At 44.2% G+C, this 20,519-nt stretch overlaps 1 protein-coding gene across 1 annotated transcript; it reads right to left on the bottom strand.

Annotated features, from left to right (window-relative positions):
- Positions 1-4,000: 4,000 nt before the first annotated feature.
- DESI2 (desumoylating isopeptidase 2) lies at positions 4,001-19,753 on the bottom strand. Its single transcript, XM_065057894.1, has 5 exons — positions 19,416-19,753; positions 12,245-12,317; positions 10,324-10,417; positions 9,474-9,615; positions 4,001-7,599 (listed from the first exon to the last, which is right to left on the bottom strand). Exons 1-5 carry the CDS (start codon positions 19,452-19,454, stop codon positions 7,366-7,368), a joined length of 582 nt encoding a protein of 193 aa, XP_064913966.1. The 5' UTR covers positions 19,455-19,753; the 3' UTR covers positions 4,001-7,365.
- Positions 19,754-20,519: the final 766 nt, after the last annotated feature.

Here is a 20,519-nt window from a genome sequence, read left to right as displayed (position 1 = left end):
GCTTGCTTGGGACCAGCCATAGGATGACTTGTGGCATTGCCATAATCAAGGCTTTGACTTGTATCAGGAGAATCAGCACTTGGCACCAGGTTATTGGATTGTGGACTTCCTTGAGCTTTCAGCAACATGGTTTTGATGAGATGCTCTTTCTCTGGGTGTTTTTTAGACTTTAGCCTTGAAGGTAAGATCTTAAACCCAGCAAAGAGCAGCGACCACTTTGGATGGCCTTGGTGGCCAGGCCCTCTCTGCACGTCGGGGCAGAGCAGCCACTCCACCATCTCAGCCTTTCTGCCCACGACCTCTCCTTTGTCCGTCTGCTGGACCTAAATGTGCTTTAGGACACCTGCGTTCTCCTAAGCCCGGTCCCTGTGCCCACGGGAGGTGACTTGAGTTTGTCCTTTAGCCCCATGGTGGCTGAGCTCTCCTATCCCTGCAGCCAGCAGTTTACTTTACTTCGGCCTCTCCAGCTGCCTGATGTTTGCAGCTGTCTCTAATGTTTCTCAAAGACTAGCTTCTCAAAATCAAGCTGACAGTCACTAGAAGTGCACTGTTAGGGTGTTTTTTTTTCCTATGAAACCGAAAGATTAGATTTTATGAAGGTGATCAGCTGAAAAGTAACTTATTTCAGCACTTTTCTCCGTTTTGCAGGCAGCTTAAAGGCAACAGCTAGCTTGGAAAGATGGCAGAAAGTCACCTCGGAGCCTGCAAGGAGGGGTGAAGTGGAGCTTTTCCAGGCTACCAGGTATAAGCTGCAAAGGCCGCCACTGGTGGACATGAAACAAGAACCAGTTTCTGGGGGGTTGCTGCTTCTTAAAGACATTCTAGGTAAACCTCCTCAAAAGATAAGGAAGAAGTATAGATTAGTTCATGACACAGTCAGGGAAGAGTGTGATTCGATAGGGTTACCTGGTCTGCAGGTAAAAGGCAGATCCTCAGAAACCATTTAAGAAGTTAAACATCTGTAGAGGACAGTGTGAGGGAGAAAAAGGTGACACTGAGGAGCTGATGGCTCTGGATGTGCTACATATATGTTATGCCACAGGCTGGGACCGGGAAGGTGTGTAGTCTAGCTCTGAGCAGAGTCCTGTTTGTACTCGGTTTAATTCTTCAGTATTATTATATTATCAATAAATAGTTACATGTCAGTATATTTAGTATTAGAGCCTTGTTTTCCTCATTTGAAGACAACCTCAGCAATATCAGCACCAACCACAACCGCTGGTGCGGGGAGCCGCAGGGCAGAGGAAGTGATCTGGGCCATGTCTGTCCTCTAAACCTCCTAACATGCACAGAAGCCACCAGGCTCCTGGAAGGGCAAAGCAGCTCAAAGAAAGCAATTGCAGAGGTGAGAGCATCCTCAAGAGCTGGGGAACTCCCTGAGGTGCTTCTCTGCCCTCAACTCCAGAGTGCTGGAGGTCAGAGCTGGCCCAAGCAGCCTTGGCTCAACCGGTCACCTCAGTTATCATCGGTTCTCGTTTAGCGCTTTTGGTAAGCTTTCCAAGTCTGAGATTAAAAAAATAATTGACCTTTACAGTTGCATTTGAGCTGACTACATTGCCATCAGCTCTTGCTAGTCCTCACTACTCAGATCATATTTGCTTAATGGCATGTGAATTAATTTGTTGGACACTGATGCTTCACTGCAGGATTAGTTAGTGACTCTATCAAGGGGCTGGTGCTCAAAATTTTAGATGTAGAGTATCTTTTTAGGGGAAAAAATTAAAAAAAAAGGAGGAAAGGAAATTCCAGTGCTTCTGGAAATCCACACTTTTAGGGTGCTATGACTGGAGTAATGAATGAGCTGAAGTACAGAAGAAAAATAAACTAAATTCCAGCTATTTAAAGGCTCAGCAGTTCCTTCCAGGCAAAAGACAAGCAGCTATTGTGTGCCTGCGCTGTGAGGGCTGGGGGGAGGCAGCGTTTCCCACAGGCAAATTAGGAATGGGAAAACCAGAACAAAACCTGCAAGCCTTAGAAGCCCGAGTAGGGAACACAAGCCGTTTTCTGTTCGCATGATTTGTGTTGTCATTAGGTGGGTTTAATGGCGCTTTATTCTTACTCTTGGAGGAAAGCTGGGCTTTGCTTGAGCCAGCATTAATGACCGTTCAGACCTGGGAAATGTCAGGGAAGCGGCCAAAACCGCATTTGCCGTGTCCCTCAGGCACACACAGGGAACAGAGGGGCTCCTCCTCCCCCTTGTCTCTCACCGGCTGTGGAGGGTGGTCACGTTTCGCTAGAGCCTGATAAAAACTTGCCTGTGCCCTGGTTGGTGGGGATGTCTGATTCACATCAATTATCTCTCTGTAAAGAAATACCTGTGTCCACCACTGTCACTGGAACCAGACCCAAACCCCACAGGTGTGTTTGAGCCCCCCACCCTGCTGCCCCACAGTCGCCTGGGCAGAAGATGGGGCCCGCATTGTGGCTGCGGGAAAGGCTTTTCTCATCTGAGATGGCCTGAACCCCTCCGAACCTTCTTCCCAAGCCACAGTCAGCCCTCGCAGGAACGGTTCAGCAACACAGTCGAGGCTTCTTGGAGTCCACTATTTGAATGCCTTGTTTCAGGCTGTGTGGAGGTGAAAGGAGATGCGGTGAAAAAAGACTGCCTGAAAGGAAATCCTAGAGTTGAAACCCATGAGCTTAAACAGCCACGCGAAGCCCCTCTCTTTCCCCTTCATTGGTTTCACTCAGAAGACACCAGTTTCTCTCCTTTCACACAACTGCACAGGCTAGAAGCAGCAAAGCAGGTAACAGGCAAGCGCAGCAGCTTTCTGCGTTGAGGATTTTGGGACTGACACATCGAGAACAGCACAAGATCCACCAGCCACCCATGTTCCACCTGTGGATGGAGCGCTGTTACCTTAGCTCTGCGTGTCCTGGGCGGCTGCTCAGAGCGGCAGGGATGGAGAGCTGGTCTGGTGGCAGTAATGCCCCTTGCTAAGGAGAACCAGATAGATGTAGCCCCTCTACCATCCCCAGAGCGAGCTAAAACTGTGCCAGTGTAGGAATCTTACATTTCTTTATCACTAGATCCTGGTTTAGTTTGAGATACACTAATTTTAGAGGACCAGATATGAGAAATATGGGATTCCAGGCCAGCAGGAATCAGATTTACTGGTGGAGTACAGCTGCTTTCTCAAAGCCACGCCATGGGCTTCCCTGGCATGTGGTTACATTGAAAAGTTGTTGAAGTTTTTTCATGATCTTCTTTAGATCAAGCCAAAGGGTATCAGAGTCAGGAACTGCCCAATAGCCATTTTCATTGCATTATATGAAGCACTGTGAAAAAAAATATTTATTGATGGGGAGCGATATGACTAAGGTGCCTTTAGCTGTAAAAATGCTTTGCCTATTGAGAAGCTGTTCTGATGACACGTTTGCAACATAAACCCTGCATTCCTGAACACACTGGTTTATAAAATGAAATTTCATTTGAAACTGTTCTATTTTCTTCAAGAACAGTGCAGTTAAACTCAGCTACTCACCCATTAACAAACAATGCCATACTTCCTGTGTATTGATGGCCTTCCTAGAAGTGGACAGGCACCCTTAGCATCGGACACAAGTGAATTTATCTGGAATCCACAGTTTTAAACGGATGAGCTCTGTCAAAGTTACAAAGTTCCTTTCAACAGGTTACAAGTTCCTCAAAAAATATCCATGGGAGTTTCCCCAGCCTGGGCCAGCACCGGGCTGTGGCGCCATCCGCACCACCGGGACGGGCACGGCACAGGGTGGTGGCTCAGGGTGGTGTTGCCATCGGTCCCTGACCACACGCTGGGTCCTTCTGCTCAGTGCAAAGGAGCTGGAAAGGCACAGACATTACAGACCCCACACATCTTATGGCGCATGTCAGAAAATAGCCTATAGGTTAACTATAGGAAACCCTTGGATCATCTTAACGTCCTTTGAAAGCATCTTCCAAAAGTGAAGGTCAGCTTGGGTGGAACTGACAAAACAAGGTGTAGGTACCAGGGAGCAACACACATAGCCAACCGTCTTTTTTTATAAAAGTATTTTTAATAAACTGATGGATTTAAGTTTCAGATGCTAGACAACTTGTTGCCATGTACAGGTAACAAAAGTCAAAATTCTTTGAATTTTATACAAATACTATGTAGTACAGTAAACTTGAATACAAGTTTACAAAAAATGCATCAGTGAATATTCAGCTTGTAACCAACTTCCAACAGTGAAAATTGCCATGTATCAATAGTGATCAGAATTGCATTGCAAATTGTAGAAGTAATGCAACTATGTTTTTACCAAGCCACTCTGAAGTTACTGGTGCACACTGACAGTACATTGGATTTTTTTTGGCTTGCTGAACAGAAAATGGCATTTAAATAAAATGACTTTGAGTTAAAGAATATAATACGTACCAAAAGTACTACCTTACAGAAAATTAAACAAGAATGAGAAAGTAAACAGAGCAGAACCCTGAAGTAGTGATATTTTTCTACCCGTTTTGATGGAATAGACTCCACAGGTGTCCAGCTTTCTCACAGCATTTTGCAGTGTCCTAGTCCTAGCACAGTGTGGTCGTTAGTAGACTAAAGTAATCCCTGCTTGGCAGTAATGCTGGTGAAAGGTAACTTGCTCTATTGCTAACAAATCGGAGTAACCACTGGCAGGGTGTCTTCTCGGAGGCATCCAGTGGAGGCTGAGTTGCGGCTGAGGTTACAGCACCGCTTGCTTTGATTCAGTACCCAACAGCCTTCAGGGTTCAGGGGTCAGTTTCCTCACAGGGTTTACAAATGGATGGTTTTGAAACACCAACAAAAAGGAGGAGCATAAGACAGTATTTTCACCTGTACAGCTACCGATAAAATGAATGTTTTTGTTACAAACTTTCCAGTCTGCTTTATAAAAAATATTCTTAGTTTTACTTCTAAATAAAAACTGTGCTGTGATCTGTCACGTTCTTGCATTGTACATGCTGCAGTTGTGTGTCGTAATGAAGGTGTAGAGATTGGTGACCTAGCACTCTGGATGTATCAGAAGCCTAAAAAGCTGATTTTGGTACATAAAAGTTAGGTAGCAATGAAAATTCATTCTATTTATTTTCCCTAAAACCTAGGAAAAGCTACAGTACATTGCTAGATCAGTGGCCTCAACCCTGAGCTGAAATAAAGGACCTGCCTTGGCCGAGAGACTCAGTCACATTACTTCCCCAGCTGCACAGCAGAGACAAAATAACCTGTGGCCTGTTGTCTCGGCCGTCAGGAGCGTGAGATTCAGTTCTGTGATGCTTGAGAGTTGACTGGAGACCACCATATTCATTTTCACTACAGGGAAAAAAATGAAAGGAGAACTCAAATTCAAGAGGTTCAAGTGAAAAAGCATCCGACAGGGAGAGTCAGTATGTCCAGCTTCTGGAGACCAGAGAACGTGATTAGCGGTAGACTTGTCAGTCTTGAGCATTTCCCACTTGGCAGAAGAGATTATTAAAACACGTACCAAACTACAGTTAAAGAGACTTCTACTATTATCCCGTCTTTCCAGAAAGAGCCTCAATGATTTCTTTTTTCCCCAGAACCGAGCACCTCTGTAGCTACACTGCATCGCAGACGATGAGTGAAAACGCAGAGACTGCCTGACAAAGGAGCCAACCCAACCGCTGGCAGAAAAACTTCTGCTTGTTTCTAACCCCAGTTGGAGTTGCCCATCGTAGGAATTCTTACTACAATACAGCCTACTGCACCTTCCCGTAGGGCGCAGCGGCACCGACTGCCTGTGGCTAGGAGCATCCGTAACACGAAGCATTTTTGCCTCCTGGTATTTCTTTTTCCTTTTAAACAGCAGAAACTGTAGAGTCAGTATTTCACTTAATGGAAAAACTAAAATCCAGCAACAGACTGAAAATAAAGCTTGTAAGAATCATTTATACTTCTAGTAATGCACGCTTCTTTGTGAGCTGGTCAGTTTATGGGTGGTGTGTTTGTTTTTTTCTTTTTTTTTTTTTTAATTTAAGGCAGCAAGTCTTTCAAAATACACAAGCTCACCTCCCTCATGTTTGTGCTACTGTATCCTTATGTGCACAAGAGAACCTCACTAATTTACACTAATGACTGGAAGAACCAATAATTCTCTTGGTAAGTGAACAAGAATAAGGCATTCCATTATATATTCTGATCACTAATTATAATTTAGCTCTAATTATAATCTACCAGCAAACATACTTCTGTATTTTAGAAAATAATATCTCTTACCTTCAGATATAATTATGTGTGCAGATTAGTGGGTTCTGCTGTGTAAACACGCAGGTGCATAAGCAATTTTCAGGTTTTTCTTCATTACATCTGACAAGAAAGTTAATGCCACAGACAGAGACTGTGGGAAAATAAATTAGGATTTCTCTGTAATTTGTGCGGATATGCACAACTGGGCAGTAATTCATAGCTCAAAAACAAGGACACGAATGTTTACAAACTCAAATTAAGCAAAAATCAGCAGCAGAAAGCAAGGCCATTCCCCAGCCATAAATGGCTTGTATTACACTATTCCAAACTATATGAAACAAACAAACAAGAATAAAAGTACTAACTCTTATATACAAGTTTGAAACCAAGTAAAGCAAATAGTGAAAAATTCGTTGATGCTTCTAACAGATGATATTCACATGTCTAAAATCTGGTTGAAATAGACTGTAAATGCAGACAGAAGATAGGATGCAAACTACATGGCTGAGTTTAAAAAAATAAAAAGGGATCAATGTGCATTGTAATGACACAGAAATTCCCCTTCACATGTGCAAAAATCCACAGTTTCATTAATGTAGAGGTCATACTTCTATAACAGATCTTAGACAAAAGCAGTCTCCCTACATCCTGCAATCCGCCTGTTTACATCAGCCACTTTAAGTGCACAGTACCCTGTTTACATGTACAGTATTCAGCAGTTTCTGGCATTTCTCAAAATTTAACGTTCACCTGCCTTAAAAATCTTGAAAACAAAGGGGAGAGTTCATCCAGGGCATCACACCACTGATTTTACCAACAGTTACATCCAACTCAAATTCTCTGTTCTTCCACGGTGGCAGGAGTCCTTACAGGACTTGTAAACAGCAGTACACAATACTGTAAACAAATAATTTAAGTTCTGCTTTATACAAGATGCTAAATTAACCCAGGTCTACCAAACAGGTGAAAATGAAAAAGGTGGCTTCACCCATAATCCTTCCCTTTTCTCCCAGCAATCCTTTTCACTACGTAAATAATCCTGAGCTGAAACAGGGGGTGACGAGAGCCTTTTTTGCATATAAAACCCATGTTCTAGAGTCAGCTCTCACGTTCTGTCAGGAAGTCAATTGCTGGAGAAATTAAACTGAAGTTTTTCAAACCCTTTGTTACTTTGGAGGGAGACCTATAATTTGGTGTGGCGTCCAGTTCTAGACCCAGATGCTGAGCTTGCCAAGGAAGCCGATGCTGCCGCATCCTCGGCTTCCTCCAGCTCTTCGTGCAGCTCCTGGCTCACGCTGGACTGGAGGGCTGCAGGTGTCAGCCACTCCTTGGGCAGGCAGCTCTGCAGGAACGGGATACAGGAGCTGAAGTAGGCAAGGCGATTCACCCACCGTGGAATCTCTTTTCCACACAGAATCTAGAGGCGGGGAAGGGAAAAATAAAGGATTAATTTGTCTTCTGGTTTCAGCAGCAACAGAACTACAGTATGCAGCGGAAATAAAAAGCAAAGGCTGCAGCAGCCTTATGATTCGCATATCACAAACACCAGTCAAGCAGCACTCAAGTTAGCTACGCTAGGACAACTTTCCCCATCCGTAAAAGCAGCATCCCAAGTCACACAAGGAGATTTGTTTTCCACTGTGAGAGCTTGACATATGCTTCTGTATTTTCTCAGAAGTCCTGAAAAGCCTAACCACCTCACTCTTTTTGAATAACTTCTATAAAAGACACAGAAATGAGTTAAGGTATGCTTTCTATTCACTGCTAATTCCTCAGAAACAGAAATTGCAAGAGAAATCTCACTATTAGAAAAAAGCACCCTGAAACCAATTGGTCAAAAAGATAGTGTCGATACCACAGCTACGTCAAAGTATCCACACAGCTGAGGGTATTGACTGAGACGGCCTCTGATGACTTTGCACAAGACATCACAATCTTGCAGCACACAGGCCAAGCACAAACACTCTTATGTTGACTGGGACAAGAGAAGCTATATAGTGCAAAGCTGGTTTCAGCCCCTCAAACATATATAAAGCTGCATTAAATACTTGTTTTTTCTGTACACAAGTCATCGAATGGTTTCATTGTCACTATTCAAGGAGTGAGCTATTTTACTTAACTACCTCCATATTCACTTCTGGTACTACTTACTCCAGTGTAAATCTGGAGAAAATTGTAGCTAATGTGAGCATTACTCTGCTGCATTTAACTTGTAATTATATCCTTGTTTTTACAGTCATTCTGAACATTAAATAGGACAAGACATAAAATAGGAACAACATGATAATGCGGCTGAAGAGTATGGCAAAAACCTGGCCATACAGGCCAGATTTCAGGCCAACTGCTGCTTTGTCAGTGTCTCACCCTACTTACTTGTTCCAGCATCGCACATGAATCATCATCTCAATAAAATTTTCCAGTACCACTGGAAGATCAGTTTACACAAAACACAGGCTATACAATAAGTGTGCCATTAGCTATTTGAAAAACAAACAAACAAACAAACAATTAAATATTATGGAAGTTCATAATGGAAAAAATAGCCATGCCTTTTTTGGAGTGCTTCAATGAAACATCAGAATAAATTCTGACAAGCAGAGATTGCCAGCTACTGATAAAAATCACAACTGCCATTCCCATCTTTGTCCTGCGTTCCTTGTTCCTGACCCTTTCCCTCGTGTTGATACACATGTGAGTGATCAGGCAGTCAATCATATTGGCAAACCAATCAAGTTAAAATAAAAACGAGAGGAAAAAGCAAAGCCCGTTCAACTCCACAGTCAGATACTCTGTACAACCACTCGGGTATCTGCATGTCCAGGACACGGGTGCTGGCAGAGCAATAACTTGACAAAAGCCTCTCAGAGGGTTAACACTATCTGTTAAACTTCAATGTCTTTGTTATTCTTTACAGTAGATCATAACTTTAAAAATTATTTTCAGTATGATGATTCTGTGGATAAAAATAACACATGGTTCTATCTTCAGTAGTGATCTCTGAAGCATCTGAAATGATTTGGAAATCCTGTTAATACTTTATTCACTAGGGCTCTCAATTAAGAATGCATACCTGCTAGAACACAAACTATGTATGAAAACAATATTTAGCATTTTTGGCAGCAAAATCTTGTGCTTTGGACATGAACACAAATAGAACCTGAAAAACAGCCACATTTGCCCAAAGTAACAGAGCTAGGAAGTTGGAAATTAGGTCAAACATTCCAAGGGACAGGAAAAATGCTCTGTAGCCACCCAGGAAACACATTTCTACAGACCTTTATGTTTGTTTACCTCAGATAAAGCTGAAGAGAAGTGATTGCAGTTTTTGTGCATTAGGTGATAAGCATTTCCTTTGAATTCTTTTCCAAGCTCTTCTACTATTTTTTCTATGTCATCTTCCATAAAGTCAGTACTGCCTAGAACCACAGCCTCTCTAGAAGAGAAACGGAGAGAGGAGAAGGTGATCGGGCTTCTATGATATAGGCGGATTATCGTTCACACATCACTCAAGAATCACCCCACTGTGGGTGGGGAGATCTTTCTGCCCTCCTAGAACAACATGGATTATTTCTATTACACATTACAGCACCACTTTCATCTTTATCATGAGATATGACTTCCTTGCTGTTTGCCCACCTGTAAGTTCTTTGTAACTTAACTCTGAGAAATACTGGATGCAATTTTCCCCTCTTCTGCAAAGGCTATAATTTCTAAGGGAGAGCTGAGAACAGGTAAAAGCTTATAAAGCAGGGAAAGGTTAAGGCAATCACACTGAGAAAGTGCAAAAGAGACATGGGGAAACCTTGAAGAGCAATATTTTTCAGCTTTTTCTTTGAATAAAAATTTCACTACCTTGAAAAAGTTACTCCATTGTATATACTGTATGAATAAAAAAAGCTAGCCAAAAGTCCATATAATTGGTACAGATTTAAGGCATTTAATGTATGCCAAAAATAATGTTATTTGCTGCAGACACTATTGAGTCTCATCACCTTTGTCTTTCATTTCTAAGTAAACACATTAATTTCTCAATAAGTCAGAAATCCTGTAATATTCAACATATCTATCCTCAAAAATAAAAGCAACAAGTTGTCTTTTTAATATGCCTTCTGAAAAGCAAGAAAATAGGTATCTTTCTTACTTAAATTTAAATGTTTCTCCTAGCTCAGAAGCATTTCCTGGTGAAATTTCAAATATTCCAGAAAAAGGGTATGGATGACCACCATAGGCAAATTCTGAAAGAAAAAGCTCAGGTTTAACAAAAACAGCATACGACAACAGAGGGAAACAGCACACCTCACTGACTGGAAGATCACAAGGATCTAAAGCTAGAAACCAGACTTCTTATTTACATGGGTAACAGATGCAAGGAGCTGGAAATGAAGTTTTGTAAGGTACTAGTTGATCTAAGTAAAAACCATCAGGAAATTTCCTACATCACTTTACATGTTTAACTTAAACAACTTTACAGTAACTACATATTGTTTTCATTGTATGAGTGAGGATTTACACGTTAACTTGTAAATCCCACCAATGTTCTTTATACATGCTTGTTTTTTAAAAATCCACGTACGTATTTATGGATTAGGGATTCAAAGTACTGCACCCTCAAAAGTCTGATGGCGCTTCTATTCAGTGTGCACTACAGCTCTAAGTGTGGCAGCGAGTAGTAGCATAATGATTTTTATTTTGATTTGCGGGAGTTCAACTGTCCTGAGCTCTTCACTATAACAAGAAAGTAAACCAGTGTGTGCATCTGAAGTCTGCACACAGCACCTGCTGGCATAAGCACTTACAGTACAAGAAAGTATCGCAGGGTGCTTTAGCTTCCTTCTGTGTCTGTACAATAATGCAGCACACCGCACCCAGAGTGCAAAAGAAAGCTTCCTCAAAACTCTTAACACATCATCCAAGTCTAGCATTCGGCTTTGTGGATAATCTTTCTTACAACAGGTTAATAAATAAAGTTTGATGTACTTTGAAAAACGCAGGGGCGTGACCTGCTACAGGAGAGCGCTGTTACACCGTGCACAGGAGGGGAGGCACATGTGTTTGGCACAGCCCAAGCCCAGTTTCAGGCACAGCACTATTGAGAGTCAGGTCTTTCTGGTTTGGATTAAAAGAAATTTAAAAAAGAGTTTTAACAATAAATATTGCGTTTTGTCAATTTGTTACTTTGAAAACACTTGCAAACTCAGTTATGGTTTGACCATTACAGCAGCTGAAACATCTATAGTTTAAGGTAACTTTGCACAGTGTGTGGTCCTTGGATCTCATGCCACAACGCTTGCTGCTTCCCCTCACCTCCAAACCCATTCCAAAAAGAGGACTGGAGTTTTTTTATCCTTAAATGGACTGTTCTTAGCACCATCAGCTCACAGTGTCATTAGGCTGGCAGGCAGGAACACCCCAGACCTGAGCCTGTGCTACTGGATGCTCAGAAACACCCTTGGGCAGCAATGGGGACTCAAAGTGGCTCAAACAGGTCAGGAAGCTGCATTCCCAAAGCACCACCTACTTAGCAAAATCTCAGTGTGTTGCTGTATTTATTACAAGCGTATCTTTTGCGAACAGTATTCATGAGATGCCTTTTAAAGAAACTATCTTTTTAAAACAAACCAGCCTACCAATAAGGGACAGACAGGTTTTGCCGAGCATCATACACTTTTAGGTGTCTATCTGCAACAAACTATTGTTTCTGCACCTAAAAATTAACTTCTTGCACTAAGGGCTGGCAGAATACGGAGGAAACATAACTCAACCATGCTTACCCGAAGCATACATTTATTTTGGCAATAGATATTTCAAAACCTAAAATACATATTTCTATGCCTAGTTGAATTAATTGCACACTTTTTCATAGTTGCACAGCTTTAGACAAGAATGCTAGATGACTACTGGATTATTTGTATCCAAGGTTTTTTCCAGAACAGAAGAGACGACAACTCTAAGAGAAAACTGATGAACAGGTTTCAGAAGCCAGATTTCCTTCACTACCGATAAACATTTTTAAATAACAGCATTACCAAACAAAGAGTAAGTTATGTCTTTCTTGCACGTACCTCGGCCATACACCTCTATACCTGAATGGAACACTCCAATTCCAAGGGAAGAAGTATATTCATTCATCCAATACTAAAATAAAATAAAAAAGGACTTTTGTTAGATTCCCAGGCAGATTTGTCTTCTGATAGCAGGCTGACAAGTATTTATCTTCCACATCAAAAGAATAAAATCCTATCACAAAGTGAAACTGCACAACCCATTTTACAGGAACAGAACATGCCATTAAAGTTCCACAACTGTACAGAGTGAATTAATTCCATTGTGTTCTACTCCAGTGTTTTAGTGTGGTCAATGTCTGCCAGCCAAGGAGACCATCCATGGGAGAAATCCGGGTCAACTTTTGATTTGTCAACAAGTTACAGGTTATAAACTTTCCCATTAGGTGTGATACATTCTAGAATCAACAATAATTCTGCAGGAGCACTTTTTTTTTAATAACATCAGAATACAGGACTGTAATATACACAAGCCGTCACTTATAGCAACAACCACACTTTTGCTTATGACCAGGTGAGCACGAGACACACTCAGAGATATGTAAGATGGATTGAAATTGCCTCGGTATATTTTATCTCTGAATACACCATTGTCAGACACCATACAAGAGACGAAGCTCTCTCCCAGCTCCTGATGTGTCTCCATACACCAGGTGTAAGTCTTTTGCATAGGTCTAACACCTGTTTCCAATATATCACTTCTATTGTATCCAACAGATAATAATTGCATTTCAAAAGGAAACTAGGAAGTGATAATTTACCAAAAAAAAGGGGGGGGGGGAAGGCGGCGGGAGGAAGAAAAAACCCCTTCCCTTAGTACTTTCTCTTTTCTTCTTCAGAAGCAGCAGCAAGTGCCTGTCAGGATCCAACTATTACCCTCAAGATCCTAAAGATGCACAGAGTTCTGGAACTACATCGCCACCCTCAAAATACCAGTCTCAGTAAAAATTTTCAAGTGACCCACATAATTTAAAAAGGAACCTCAAACAAAGGCTTTAAAAAGCCCACCTCGGTTGTGTCCTTACAACTGAAATTGTCTAGCAAGAAATACTTCTCAAAACTACAAGGAAAACATTATTTTGTCATTTAGTCCAGCAGTGGGATTTTTCCTCCCAGGTCATGTGGCCCCAAAGGGCACGGCTGCGAACTTCAGCAAAGGAGCCTGCAGCAAGCCAGCTGGCACACAGGATACAGATGAGGTAGCACCCCAGGGAATTAATATTTGTTTAGCAACCAGGAAGAAAAAGAAGCTGTCTTCTTTACACAACCTGTTGACATAGTAAGTGCTTTCTGATGTGAAGTCACTATTAAAACAGCACAGCTGATGATAAAAATGTAAAAGGTTACAGGTGTCACTGTTTAAGATGTGCTAGCCGATTACTGCGTAATTTACAGGGCCACTACAAACATTATGATATATAACATGCATTTCCGAAAGCTAGTTTTCTCCCAATAAAAAATATACACTAGACCTTGGACGGAGAAGCTATTAATGAAAATCAAGACAAGTTAAATGGCAAAAAGAGCAAGTGAAGCCAAAAGATACAAATTATGAGGAATAAAATATGGATGTATTTGGCTTTTATAGTCACCCTAAGTACCGTCAAACCTAAAATAAATAGTCCCCCAAACTGAGTTACCATCAGCCACCAAACATCAGCATGTAATTTTTCCAGCCTAAAATTCACAATTATGCTAGCAGGCACAGGACACAAAAGACTATCTGGATAGCAAGATACTGAGGATTTGATGTCCTCTTCTGTAGACAAGCCAGTTGTGAGGAATTTTGACAACATGAATTAACAGAAGGCAGATTTTGCTTCTTGTATTTATTTAACATTAAGCCTCATTGAGATCTGTGGATAAATTTTGCTCAGGACTAAACGTTACCCTTTGCTTTAATTCCTGTTTTTGTCAATGCGTTGCTTTGTTAGCTAGTGGGGTATGGATGACTACACTAAATTATCACCTTAGTCTATTTAAAGGGCTTAGCAGTTCTTTCCTTCCTCCTCTCCGAGAAGAGCAGAGAGCTAGTCTGTATGATCAAGCTACATCTAGAAATATACTGGGTTAGATTTACTCTGTATAGACAAGGGGTGTCTTAACTCATTTTCACCAGGAGCCACAGCAGCCTCGCGGTTGCCTTCAAAGGGCCAAATGTAATTTTAGGACTGTATAAATGTAAGTACTCCTGCATTTATACAGTCCTAAAATTACAATCGACCCTCTGAAGGCAACCGCGAGGCTGCTGTGGCCCCCGGTGAAAATGAGTTTGACACCCCGATATAGAAAGACAGAAACCAGGGAGAAAATAAGAAGAGGGGAAGGAAAGAAAACAGTGTTATGACTACCCGATGAATTTAACAGGTTTGTGAGCATAAAAAAAAAAATGATTCTGTTCACTGAAGTGAAATCAAAGCCCCCAGGAAAATGGAGGAGCTAGTTAAACATAACCCTGTTTCAGTTCTGAAGCCAGTCATATTCCACACTTTACCAGCTGACCATTTCAAAATAGTTTTAGGTTTGTATTTATAGCCAAAACCATAGGCACATTTAACATACAGTTTGTTAGCACAGGAAGAAAGCTTGTTGGCCTAATGAGAAGATGCATCCAAACGAACCTAATCTAGAACTGAGCTTGACAGGGTCCCTGGTGCTCTAGTCTTTCCTCTCCTGGGTACTCATTTGGCCAGAAAACTCTGGCTCCAGCCTCTGAATTCCAAATAACCTACACATTACACACACACGTCAGATCTGTTAATGCCAAGCAAGGTTATCACTGCTCTCTGAAAATGGAACAAAAGTTACACAAGATATTCCATAAGCAGTAGAAGTAATAAAGCCTAGTTTGTTACTAGGCAGAAAAAGAGAAAAATGATTGATGCTCCTCCCCTCACACACCCTCGTGAAACCCAGCGCAGGGTGTAGGGAGAGGACAGACAAGTGGGTCGCCCACCCTCCTCATCGTTCCATACAGAAGCAGACAAAGGGGGCAGAAAGCTGCTCTAACAAGGTCTTCTGCAAGTCCAGTGCTACTCCAGTGCACACTCCTCCTTACTGGTGGCACCTAAATACACGAGGCTCACTAGACTACAGAAACTGAGCAGTGGTGGCAAATAAAGCAAATGTTAGCATCTTTGGAAGAACTGACTAAAGCAAGCTGGCACTTAATATTTCCAGTAAGAATAGAGTAGATTAACTGAAGATAAAAGAATTTCAATAAAGCAGAAATACTTTCCCCATAGGAACGGTAATTATATCTAGTTATTACTTCATCTGGATCAGCTATTGGAAGGTTGGTCACATTTTCTCATTGAACAAAATGCCTTATCGCACTGAAGAAAGAAATGCATGGCAAATGCAACTTAAATAATAACTATATAGCTTTCTGGATCAGTAAAATGCCACAAATTCTGGAATCCCCAATGGATCCTGAAAGCTGCATTTTTTCTTCCACTACACAAACTTGATTCCCTTAATTTAGTCTTCATATCAATTTTGCCACAGTATAATGTATAGAAAAGCACAATACCACATCCTCAATATTTTGCAATAAGTCAGTCTTATAAAACAGGAATTGATGTTTAATGTAACTATCAGAATGAAAATATTGGACAAGCATTCTTCTATATGCACAATAAAGTCATGTCATTGAAATGAAAGAAAAAGACTAATCCCAGTGCTTCAAAAATATCTTCATTACTTTCTTCAGAGCTTTTATTTATGTTAATACTTTAGGTTGTTAAAGCCTTATTTGACAAGGGAAAAAATAGGATGCTGCTTTGTGCACAAAAAAGCTAGACTCCTAAAAATAGCAGTTAGTTAAAATGAAACTATAAAGTACTCCGGTTCTCAAAACACATATCAAAGTCTTCACCCTACCCTTTTAATGATCATAAGATTTTCAAAGGCATGAACTGCAGCACGTAAATATGCCCTTAAGCTTCTCTCCCTCTGTAAAGTTCCCAGTACTTGAAAGTTCCCTTTCTTGTACAACACATGCACCCCTCCTCCCTCTTTGGTTTTATCAAAGATTTTCACTGTTTCAAGCGCTAAGGACAAAGGAAGGGTACATGCTCAGAAAACAACCAGCTCAGTCCTGCAAGGAGTTTCCAGAGCAGCAAGGTCACCCTATATTCCCCTGCATACCTAAGCAGCTGCCTGGGAAATGCAGCCACAGCTAGCGCTCAGGTTAAAATAGAGCTGTTGGTATCACTGTTGCAGTTATAGTAATGTCGATTCTGTCAACCAGGTATCTAACAGGGGGCTCTTGTTCCAAAAGTGAAACAAAAAAACCCCAATCCCAAACCTAAACTACAAAAAAAGAAAATCACCAAACCTCAAACCCACCTCCAAGTGACACAGTGTCAGAAGCGATCAGTACACCTGCTAGTACCTCAATACACAGTTGTCAAGATTTGATGAATAAAAAGAACTTCAAAATAGCTATTATGAAAGACTCTTCCCTTCTCCCCCCACTCTTAATGCCTCCAAACAACGAAGTATCATAGATTTCAGCAGGCTGTCTACATACAGTCACATAACTGCTATGCAACGCGAAAGTAAGGCTCTAGTTTAAGCTCCTGCTTCAAACAAGTTTAAAATGGACTGAGACATCGTTTAGTGAGAGTTCGAGGCTGGATGTATACTGACAGTGTCCTTCAGTCACCGTGGGAACCTCAGCTTTTCTTTCCAGTTTAAAGGAAACCCGTTTCTCTTATGGCCAAATAACATGGATACCATTATAAAACAACAAACACAGCTGAAGTACGATATAGAAATATTCAGCTTACAACTACGTATAATTTGTGTTCATGTCCACAACCGCAGACCAATGCACAAAGTGCCACCCCTATATGTGATCAAGCATCTGCAAACGAATGTGCTTGCTTGCTTCTTTTGGGGAATAAGTTCCTTCCACAGATGGTGGCTTTAGAGACTATGCTACTCCTTGATGTAGGCAGAGCCGCACCTCCCATGACACGACGACTATCAGCCGCCAACACGTCCTGAGGAGAAGTATGACACTAGTTTTTATGAGCACAATCTTCCTGTTGCTTTTTTTCTCCTACCCTTCCGTCAACTCTCAGCCTTCCTAGGATGGCTGGAATAAAACTAATCACAGTAATTCAACTCTGGAGGAAAAACAAAGGAGGATGTGGGTTGCATCAAAGAAATCTAAGGAGTAAGGGGTGAAGGAAAACCATGGGAAGGGTAGACCATGACAAGAGAAAAAGAAAAGGCATGCTGAAGTCACACCCTGCCAGTGCCATCATCGTGGCGAGAACTCTGTTTCCCACTGAGGCCGTGGTGTGACTTTCCAGGCAGGAACTCACACGGGAGACAGTCCCTTCTGTCAGTTTTCACAGCCTGCCCGTGAACTGGGCCCAGGTGACACTTTGCGCAGCTCAGCGAGTCTTTGTGGGAACACCGGGTCTTCCACCTTGGTGAGTCAGAAGTGCGTCAGGCCTTGACTTCAAAGACACTGCCTTATGCAAGAGCCCTGAAACTGAAGTCCTATTTCTTGCCCTGTTCAATTATTTACAGTTAATAAATGTAAAACCACCTCTTTCCATGCTAGACGAGCTTCTCCAATGTACACTTTTTAACTGTACTCCAGAAAAGTCATACATAGACATGTGACAGAGCATCCTTCCCTCCTTAAGTCTAGTATAAACAAGGTACACTGATTTCCTATTGTATCAGCATCATGTATGAGCTCAACTAGGTGAGCAAAGACTCCATTTATTCCCCTCACTCCGAAAAATCAGTGAATAGACTGTTCCTGTCTGCACTCTCCCCTCATTCTCTGCAATAAAGGAAAAACAAAGTAGAAGCAACAGGTTATATTCACTGGAGACAGAACTTTGACACAGGAGGGGGCAAGAAAAAAAAAATTTTAAAAATCCTTTGACAGGAGCATTGATTTCTATGGTAACTATTGGGGTGAAAGAAAATTATGACAGAAATCAGGCTAGTTCATGTAAACTCATATATAATTTTAATTTCAAAACAGCTGCTTATGATTGCTTTTAAACATTTTAGCATTTGAGCCTGAGTTTTCTCAAGCAAACAAGCTGCATTTTCTCATTGCCAGCAGTCACTGACTCTACATTATACAACTTCATCCTTTCAAAAGGCAAAAAGTTCACTTTAAAATGGTGGTGGTGGTGGCAGGAAAGCCTATCTAAAATAGGCTAAGTAACACAAACAGTTACCTGAAGCTAGTTGTGAATCTTACTGTCCCTCTATCAGTAGATTCAAAACGTGGTGAGAGAACTAGTGCTCCTTGTTCTACTTTCCAGCGCTTGAAACGCATTAACGGATAATATTTTCTTAATATTACTTATCCACGCCTCCTGCTCTATGCAGGTACTTACACCTCATTTGTTACCATAGCATTTGAGCAGCTTGCAGCTGAACAGAGGACAATACAACAGTTGCTGTAGGTGTCACAGAAAGATGACCCAGAAGGGAGGGAAGGTGAGCTCATAGGACTGCAAATCAAACTGGAGCAATTCCATTATTTCTACCAAGTTGCAGCCACGCCAAAACTGTTCAAAATTTCTGGTCTAGAAATAAACATGTTACTGACACACCACTAAAAATCTCTTATCCCTACAGACAGTGGTTATCCACAACTACTATCCTCCTGGAAAATCAGCCACTTCTCTGGTTTTCAGGAGCAGGAACGGGAGAGCCTCCCCGCGCTGAGCCCTGGGGGCAAAACCACGGGAGGATGAACAGCCCGGGGAAATTCACGCGTGGCCATTCACGCACCGCTGGGGCAGGGGACGAGGTTCCCCTGTGCCAGGGCAGGGACGCACCTGTCACCGCAAGGCCCGGCCCGCAGCCCGGAAAACTTTGGCTGCGGGTCACAAAAGACCCGCAGACACTGTCAGACCTCCCAGATCATCGCCACCCCCTCCCCAGGCCTCTTATCGCCCCCGCGGGCGGGAGCCCACGGAGCCGCCCCCCGCGGGGACAGGCCGGGGAAGCGCAGGGAAACTTTCCCCGCTGCCCTCGCCCCTCCCGCAGGACGCTCCGCGCCGCAGCCCCCGCGGCCCGACCGGAACGGGGAGCCGGGACCCCCGCCCGCGCCCGCTGCCACAGGTGCGGGGCCGCGCTGCCGCCCCCAGCCCGGGCCCCTGGCGCCGGGCCGGGCGCTCACCATGTCGTAGACGTTGAGGATCACCAGCTGGTTCGCCATCGCCGGCGGCCCGCGGGCGCCCCCCGCCCGCTCGGTCGCTCCCGCTGCGGCGGCGGCGCTGCTCAGGCGGGCGGCGGGGCCGTGGGGACCCCCGGGGGCCGCTTCCTCCTCGTCCTGCCTGTTGCTGCGGGGCGGGGGGGGGCGGCGGGCACCATGGAGCCGCCGCCGCGGAGGGACGGGGCCTCGCCCCCGGGAGACGCGCTTAGCCCGCGGCCGGCGGCGGGGGCCGGGCGGGGCGGGGGGGAGCGGGCGCGGGCCCCACCTCGGTGGCGATGGCGGCGCCGGTGGCGGCGGGAGGGGAGCGGGGGGGACGGGGCGCGGCGGCGGCGGCGCGGACGGGGGCGGGCGCAGGCAGCGGCTCGCGCCCTACCCGGCGCTGGCGCGCCGGCCGCGGCTCGGCCGGGCAGCCCCTCCAATGGGCGCAAAATGGAGCCGCTCGAGCCCGCCCCCATCGCCGCCGGGCGCGGGCCGGCCGGGACTACAGCTCCCGGCGCGCAGCGCGGCGGGCAGGGCTGCGGCTTCCGGCGTGCGCAGCGCCGCTCGGGCGGCCCCGGGGCCTTCCCCGGCACAGCGGCGACCGGCGCGGGCAGCCCCCGTGCGCCGGGCGCGTCGCCGCGGGCAGCCCCTGTGCGCGTCGCCGCGGCTCTTCACACGTCCGTCCTGGGGAGGTGGCCGGAGAGCCCGGTGCGGGCTGACCAGCGGGCGGCTGGGGCCCCGTCGGGCGGGCACTTCGCGCGGCTCGCCGGTACCGAACCCGCGCCGGAACCGACACCGCCGCGCTCTCACGGCTGCTGGGCCGTGTCGGGCTGCCCTGTGTCGTGTCGGGCGTGACACACACGTAGGTGAGGCCCTCAGCGTTCAGCGGCAGGAAGGGCTGCGATGGGGCCGTGTGGAGAGTGTGCCCGGCACCGCCATTTTGTGTTCCTGCTCAATGGGAACTGACCTGGAATTGGAACGAGTGTTACAAAAGTGACATTTGAGCTTTATTGACCTGCAGATAACCCACGTGGAGATAGTGGTGGGTGTGTGGCCACTGCTAAGGCTGCATACACTTCCCATGTGGGC

The sequence above is a fragment of the Columba livia genome, chromosome 3, assembly GCF_036013475.1.
Source record: "Columba livia isolate bColLiv1 breed racing homer chromosome 3, bColLiv1.pat.W.v2, whole genome shotgun sequence".
In the NCBI taxonomy this organism is placed as follows: Eukaryota; Metazoa; Chordata; class Aves; order Columbiformes; family Columbidae; genus Columba; species Columba livia.
The sequence above is the reverse complement of the archived record's forward strand: the minus strand, read 5'-3'. Positions and strand labels throughout refer to the sequence as shown.